This window comes from Lactuca virosa, chromosome 2, assembly GCF_052849685.1.
Source record: "Lactuca virosa cultivar CGN04683 chromosome 2, Lactuca_virosa_CGN04683_v6, whole genome shotgun sequence".
Taxonomy (NCBI): domain Eukaryota; kingdom Viridiplantae; phylum Streptophyta; class Magnoliopsida; order Asterales; family Asteraceae; genus Lactuca; species Lactuca virosa.
Window position 1 is genome coordinate 135,813,312 of NC_136427.1, and position 8,265 is coordinate 135,821,576.

General features: G+C 37.1%; 2 protein-coding genes across 2 annotated transcripts; both read right to left on the minus strand.

The window, feature by feature from the left end:
* Positions 1–967: 967 nt before the first annotated feature.
* On the minus strand, positions 968–1,846 carry LOC145157793 (uncharacterized). Its single transcript, XM_079076785.1, has one exon. It carries the CDS (start codon positions 1,844–1,846, stop codon positions 968–970), a length of 879 nt encoding a protein of 292 aa, XP_078932911.1.
* Positions 1,847–2,100: 254 nt separating this feature from the next.
* Positions 2,101–4,138, minus strand: LOC145157794 (uncharacterized). Its single transcript, XM_079076786.1, has 4 exons — positions 4,075–4,138; positions 3,600–3,961; positions 3,154–3,537; positions 2,101–2,556 (listed from the first exon to the last, which is right to left on the minus strand). Exons 1-4 carry the CDS (start codon positions 4,136–4,138, stop codon positions 2,101–2,103), a joined length of 1,266 nt encoding a protein of 421 aa, XP_078932912.1.
* Positions 4,139–8,265: the final 4,127 nt, after the last annotated feature.

The following is an 8,265-nucleotide window of genomic DNA, read 5'->3' on the forward strand; positions in this document are numbered from 1 at the left end:
CTGATAACTTTTCACCCAAACCCGTCGGCGATTATGCAAAACGGAGGCGGGGATCAGAGTTTGGGGGATGGGGATGGGTATTGCAGTATCCAAATAAAGACAACTCTTAAAATAAGAGCTACACAATTCTAGGCAAATTATTTATGAAGGTATTTTTGTCTTTCTAACTAATAAAAACAATGGTATTTTCGGACATACAAGAAATATTAAATACGATCATTCTACAATTATGAGATTTCGTTTCTCTCTCTCTCTCTCTATCTCTCTCTCTCTCATCGCCTCTGAAATTCTGATTGTGTCGACCAAGATAAACACCTACATCTACCGACGTCTCTTAAATCCCCCATATTCGATCATGAAGCCATCTTGTCCGACAAAGGTTCACATTTTACCTTCTCTTCCACCACGATTTCCGGTTCTAGGATTGTACGCAAAAATCCCACGCAACCTTAGTTATCTCTTCTTCCCACAAATTTATTTCGAATCAAAACCCATTGGAAGATCATCTGCACGCATTCAGATGGAAATTGAGCCTTAAAATTTGGGCTTTAGTTCGAAATCGAGTACAACAGGTTATTAGTTTCACCTTTTTTTAGTTTCTTAAATTCTTACAGTTGCTCATGCATATCAGTTTGGTAGTTTGTAATAGTCTATGTTTTGTTTGGTTTGGTTTGTAGCAATATTTAACTCAGTAACGCCTACCAAGTGCTCGATGAAATGCCTTCCATTTGGGTTGTTCTTCATTTGGTAACTAGGTGTAAGACCTGTGTATTACACTGGTTTGTTAAAAAAACTAATATAAAATTTTGAACACCAACCAATTATTAAAGTAATACAATACTTATAAGTAAAGACTTTATTGTGTAAGTATGTAATTGAACCTAAATTACAAAAAAATCATATGTAATTGAACCCAAATTACAAAAAAAAAAAATCATTAATGAAATATTCTTAATACTTGATAAAATCATAGATTTCCAAATACTTCTTTGAATACAGCATTAGATGTCTTATTGGTAAGGTTACATTCATTGTCTAAAATTAATATTTTCAATCCGTCTCTGCTTTTAACTCTAGACAATGCAACATACAACTGTCCATGAGTAAACACTGGTTGTCTAAAAAACAAACCAACATTTGATAGCGACTGTCCTTGACTTTTGTTTATTGTCATCGCAAAGCATACAGCAAGTGGAAACTGTCTTCTCTGAAAGGTGAAAGGAATCCTTTTATCCGACAGGGTCAGTGACATTCTTGGAATAAACGTATGTTTTCCTATATTACTTCTAGAAATTATCTCTGCTTCTATAACACGCTTACCCAATGCTATAACTCGCAGCCTTGTTCCATTACACAACTCGTATTTATGATCACTATTCCTCAATAAAATAACCGGAACATCGACTTTTAACACCAATTTATGAATTGGTAGACCTAAAGGTCTAAGGCCATTTAGAATGTCAGGAGAGTATAAAGATTCGTCAAAGTCATCGTGTACAGAATCCGAATGACAAAGACTGTCTGAAGTTAAGTATTCTTTTCCATCTCCAGGAAATAATGATAACAGACAATTGTTTGCTTCTTGAACAATTTCATTTTTCGGTGCAAGGATTGCTCTTTCTTGAAAAAACATCGGATTATTGGCATTTTCAATAATAGAAGGATAGACAAATGCAGTTAATGAACCAAAAGGATCCGATGAATCAGTAATGACAATATCATCTGGTATATCAATAATTGTCTCGCCATCGTTTAAACCACCAACCTTTCTTTCTCCCATATCCAAAAGCGATTTTGCAAATGTGGTTGTTTCTTCAATATTAGATGTTTGAAGACTTAACCTCATGTTTTTTGTTAATCATAAGACCTTGCAATTTGACAAATTATAGGAGGAACTTATTGAAGCATTGACGATGTTATGTCTACTTCCGTTAGGAACAACAGGTAGAATTTGTCTGAAATCACCTCCAAAAACAATTGCTTTTCCTGCAAATGGCAATTTTAAGTTGCTACGAAGATGACAAACCAATATATCCTTCAAAGATCTATCCAAAGCTTCAAATGAATGCTTGTGAATCATGGGTGCCTCGTCCCATATAATCAATGATGTTTTTTTAACAATTCGTCAACATCACTTTCGGGCGTTATAAAACAAAGTGAATCATCGGTAAGATTTAAAGGGATTATAAACCGAGAGTGTGTTGTCCTACCTCCTGTCAATAATAAGGAAGCAATACCACTTGAAGCAACATTTAACACGATTTCACCCTCTGATCTTAAAGCGGAGGATAATGTTTTCCAAAGAAATGTTTTCCCTGTACCTCCGTAACCGTAAACAAAAAAAACGCCTCCTTTCTTCTGTTTAACATTTGTGATAATATTGTCGAAAACACCTCTTTGTTCAACTGTTAATGAACCAAGTAGCTGATAAAACTTTTGCAATAGATTCGTCCTTTCAAAATCTAGCTCCTCGGTAATCAATCGATTATTTGAAGAAGATATTGACTCATGATCAGGGTAAGGCATTTCATCAAAAGCTTTGAGGCTTGAATTGTTCTGGTGTAAAAAAAATTCAATCTCATAAAGTGTCAAGTTCTTAACTTGATCCTCAGAAAGCGATAAACATGTAGAAATTTGCAATTTAATTATTTTGATAAAACTATATAAAATTAAAACTTACTGGTAATAATAAGGTTAATAAGATTTTGTTAAATATATAAAAATATCTAATAATTTTTATTGAATAAATATAATATATTATGTAAGAATTATTAAGTAAAACCTTAATTTAAATAATCAAAATTAACATGTTCCCTGGTGTCTTTAATCTTAGTTGCTAATTGTAGAGAATTCCATCTGATAAGTATTGTCAAGTTTGTTCCCAGACAAAGCACGGTCTAGACAAACTATTAGACTTCAACATAGTTACAAATAGATGTACGCAAATAATATCCAGAACCTAAATGACTTGCTTCCTCAATTGCATCAATATATTCCCTATCATCTTCCAAAAGTCCAAGAGCATAACATGCCTCACTAAAAGTAGCACACATATGTTTATTAACTGTGCGGATGTCTGCAAAACATTTCGGACCCTTGACTTTATTTAAAAGGATTCTCAAAAAATATGCTTCTCCAAGGCTAGGACCAAACAAATTTCCTAGGAAATTCAACATATGAAAGTTTTTGTGCTTCCTTATTATGTTCATTACACTCCATCCAAGCTAAGAACATCGAAGAAGAAACAGACTGTTTATTGAGGACATCTTCAATATCATCGTCAGCACCATATACAACATTTTGTTGTCCAGGAAGATGAAAAGGAAGCCTGACAACAGAAGGTGTCCTGAAATGAACGTCAAATCCGAATATACGCCACGAAGCTTCACATGTAGACAAATATCTACAATCATAGTAGTTTTGTATTTCATCAATTGCATCATCATTATCATCTGAGTTGTTGCTTTGTACAACCTCAACAGTAGCCCTATCAGGACCCTTGTTTATATTTATAAACAAATATTTGATGGATGCACCCTGATTGCACCAATGTTAATGTGAGCTTGGAATCTTTTCAAAAGAAGTTTGTGATATGGAACCACGCTTCTATTGTCTAACTTAACACCAGACTCTTCAACAAAATATCCATCATTACGTCTCCTATATATTGGATAATCATTTTCATCAACCGAAGTATGCTCTTTGAATGTCTTCGGGAAGTTTTTTGAACACGTGTTATCAATCATGCATGGGCATTTAGGATTATCACTACCACAATGACCATGCATCATGAACTCGCTGACAGGTGCATATAATTCTGGATCGTCGTCTTTGTTTGGAATTTCAGCAGAAATAACCCGATCAATATGTTCAACAGTTGGGATCTTGTAATCAGAGTGCATGAATAGACATATATGGGCATGAGGTAGGCCGCACTTTTGAAACTCCACCATATAAACAACTGAAAAATTATTTACATATAAACGTATTATAAGATATTGAAATAAATAAATAAAAAACATATTAACAAAATATATAAAAACACTTTAATAATGCATTATTAATATAAATTACCTGCTTGGACCAAACCCAATAACGAATTTTTCTTTAAGTCTTTAATCAACGAATCTAGCTTCATTTTGAACAACCTAGATAGGATATTGGGTCTGTCTTCGGGTTTGAGGTTTGTGTCGGCAATAAACCTTTGAATTTTGGGCCAGTATGGATTGCATGTTACAGTTATGAAATAATCAGGGTATCCAAACCACTTACAAAGTGACCTGGCACCTAAATAGTTATGCATCATGTAGCGTGCACCACCAGTAAAAGAAGAAGGCAATATTACACGTTGTCCGATATTGGAAATATCCGTATTTCCATTGTTTTTCACGTTTCGTAAAGTTTCATATGATTCGCATCGAAGAACTTTTTGTTGGTTGTGATACGTGTTGATTGTACTAGTTTTAATCCTACTAACTTAGACACAGAAACAAACACACGGAAGACAATGTACCTAGCGATTAGCAGTTTAGTTCAGGTAAGTAGGGTATCGAACACATCGAACGTCATGATGGGTTTTGAGCATCCTAACACTCCTATGGTGTACATGCAACCCTAGAAACCTTGGATCTATGTTTTACTATGAATACATGCAACTTTGTTTTTCCAAGGTTCATAACCTATCTAGCATGGCATGGGGAACATTAAACATAATGGCTAGAAGAATTACATACCTTTTCTTTAGTGAGTTGATTCCTTGGAGTTTGAGAGCCAAGCAACAATAATGTGGATGCCTCAAATGGAAATCACATATCACCACAAACTTGGAAAAACCGTAAGAGTGTATGTTAGCTTATAGAAATCGGCCACCTTCTTGCACACACACACTAGTGCCATTTCAAGCATCATAAGCTCCTTTATATAGTGTGGAGGATTAGGGTTACATCCATGTAAACCCTAATACCCATGACTCTTCCTTTCCATGGATCTATGGGTTAAAAGCTCCATGGACTATCCATGGACTCCCATGCATGCCAAGCCCATTCCAAATGATTATTAGCCCACACTTATATAAATACAAGAGCCCATATTTAATTAGTCACCTTTTTGATCACCAAATTAATTCTAAATTAATTTATGATCAATACTAATTAAATAATATGATTTCATATTAATATATTATAACTTATAATATATTAACAAATCATAAACATACAATTCTCAAAGGTTTAACCATACAAATAGTTCGGGTGAAGTGCAACCCAAATGGACCATGTCGGGTCGGGTCAAGTATACACCAAATAAAGTTATGGACTTAGACACCTTATCCAACAGTCTCCCACTTGGATAAGTCTAATAACTATATTTGCCTATATTACTTCAGGAACCAACCGGCAATCGTAGCTCTTAAAACTCTGTTGAACTATGAAGCGCCATTTTAGATAAGTGATCATATAATCCTCTGTTCTCAAGATATCAGCCGGACAAATACATGGAACAACGTCGTACTTATTGTCCAGCAGTTTGTTTCCCGATTTCCGATTTGTTTGACATAGAACTAAATTGAACACATCAATTAGGTTCTGACCGGGCCCGGTACATAGGTCAAAACAAAATCATCGAGGGGCCCAGATATCGCTTCTAATCCTCCAAGGACTAGAAGGAACAGATAAACTTCGACTCATATACTTGTTTCTACTGCTTGTTGAATTATACACAAATGCATGTTTTATAACATCAAGTTACTGATGCGTTTTCGTGCAATCAATGCATAACCAACTCATAAGAAACAACTCATATCTCTAGGTTTGAAGACTTATATGATAATACCGTCTCACGATCACTCGAGATAAATTCCATGAAGTGATGCAAGTGAGCATGAGTTTATTCCAATACTCAGAACTTATGAGCACTCATGAATGTTGTAGCAACCATTGCTATGGCTAAACACCTTTAGTCATCTACAAGCCCAATTCATGACAGTCTTAATTCATACCTACTTCCGACGTATGACTGACTGTGGAAGTTTGAATAAAGTAATTTATTCTGGAAGTCAAAACATGCAAAACTGAAACAATAGTAAATAATTGATAAAAGACAGTAACACCTTACTCATGAATAAACACACCTTTTATTCATCATCAAATGTCGATTACATTTTACAAGTTTCAGAAATAGCTATATATTCTGTAAAACTAATATCATCCTTCATCCTGATGCGCCTCGCATGTTGTAAATGCCTAACCCTTGTCAGTCCCTTCGTGAGGGGATCTGCAGGATTCTCTTCTGATGATACCCTCTTTGCCACGAGAAGTCCTTCTTCTATCTTATGTCTTATGAAGTGATATTTTCTGTCAATGTGTCTGGATCTGCCATGATCTCTCGGTTCCTTGGCTAAGGCAACCGCACTATTGCTGTCACAGAAAATCTCCATAGGCTCTTTAGTAGTTGGTACAACTCAAAGGTCTCCGATGAAGTTCTTCAGCCATATCGCCTCCTTTGCCGCTTCACTCGCTGCTATGTACTCTGATTCACAAGTCGAATCAGCTACCGTCTCCTGCTTGGAACTCTTCCAAGTGATTGCCCCTCTATTTAGAGTAAGGACCCAGCCCGACTGAGAGCGGAAATTATCCCTATCAGTCTGAAAGCTAGCATCACTATACCCTACTACTCTCAAGTCATCACTCCCACCAAGGGTAAGGATCCAATCCTTAGTCCTCCGCAGGTACTTGAGAATATTCTTTACCACAATCCAGTGAGCCTTGCCAGGGTTCCCCTGATATCTGCTGACCATGCTCACAGCGAAGGCCACATTAGGGCGGGTACAAGTCATAGCATACATGACCGAGTTAATAACGGAAGCATATGGTAATCGACTCATCTCAGCTATCTCAGCCTCTGTACTCGGGCTCTGAGCCTTGCTCAGTTTGGCATTGCTTTGGATCGGTAATTCTCCTTTCTTGGAATTATGCATGTTGAACCTTTTTTCAACACCTTATCCAAGTAGGTACTCTGACTAAGTCCAATTAGTCTTTTATTCCTGTTTCTTAATATCCTTATCCCTAGGATATAGGCAGCCTCTCCAAGGTCCTTCATAGCAAAACATTTCCCAAGCCAGGACTTCACCTCCTGCAAGGCTGGGATGTCGTTTCCTATGAGCAGTATGTCATCCACATACAGCACCAAGAAGCTAACTATACTCCCACTAGCTCTGACATATACATAAGACTCATCTTCACTTCTCGAAAAGCCAAACTCTTTGACTTTCTCATCGAAACAAAGATTCCATCTGCGAGGTGCTTGTTTCAATCCATAGATGGATTTCTCAAGATTACACACTCTATTGGGGTACACTGTGCTGACAAAACCCTCTGGATGACTCATGTAAACATCCTCAGCCAACTTCCCATTAAGGAAAGCGGTTTTGACATCCATTTTCCATATTTCATAGTCATGAAACGCAGCAATGGCTAACATAACCCTAATAGATTTAATCTTTGCTACCGGTGAAAAGGTCTCATCATAATCAACTCCCGGAGTTTGAGAAAAGCCCTTTGCAACCAGTCGCGCCTTATAAGTGTGTACATTACCATCCATGTCGGTCTTCTTCTTGAAAATCCATTTGCACCGACTGTCTTACGACCTGGTACATTGTCAACCAAGTTCCAAACTTGATTATCATACATGGACTGTATCTCGTTGTCCATAGCCTCTTTCCATTTAGCAGCCTCAGGGCCTGCCATGGCTTCCGTGTAGCTGTTATGTTCATCCAGATTTACCAGTGTACTATCACTGATAAGTGTATCACCTTCCGCAGTAATATGGAAACCATAGTAATGCTCAGGTGCATTCCTAACTCTCGTGGAACGCCTTAGAGGTACAAACTCGTCAGTTGGATCAACCGAAGTTTCCTCCTTAGGTTGATTGCTAAGGTTTGAGGTTCCTTCACCACTTGACTCTTGAAGTTCTTCAAGGTCAATTTGCCTCCCACTATTTCCTTGTCTTATGAACTCTCTTTCACGAAAGACCCATCTCCTTGCCACAAAGACCACATTCTCACTGGGTCTGTAGAAGAGGTAACCAAAGGATTTCTGTGGGTAGCCGATGAAAATACACCTCTCACTTCGAGGTTCGAGCTTATCGTGAGTCTCGCGCCTCACAAAAGCCTCGCAACCCCAAATTTTTTATGTGGTCCAAGTTGGGAACTTTCCCAGTCCACATCTCATGAGGTGTTTTGGAAACCTTCTTTGTAGGGACTAGATTAAG

Excerpts from the sequence above, each read along its gene's own strand:
- LOC145157794 (XM_079076786.1), bottom strand. The coding sequence starts at position 4,138 with ATGAAGCTAGATTCGTTGATTAAAGACTTAAAGAAAAATTCGTTATTG. Across the intron at positions 3,962-4,074 it reads ATTGGGTTTGGTCCAAGCAG|TTGTTTATATGGTGGAGTTT; the intron begins GTAATTTATATT and ends ATAATTTTTCAG. Across the intron at positions 2,557-3,153 it reads TTGAATTTCCTAGGAAATTT|AACAATTCAAGCCTCAAAGC; the intron begins GTTTGGTCCTAG and ends TTTTTACACCAG.
- LOC145157793 (XM_079076785.1), bottom strand. The coding sequence starts at position 1,846 with ATGAGGTTAAGTCTTCAAACATCTAATATTGAAGAAACAACCACATTT.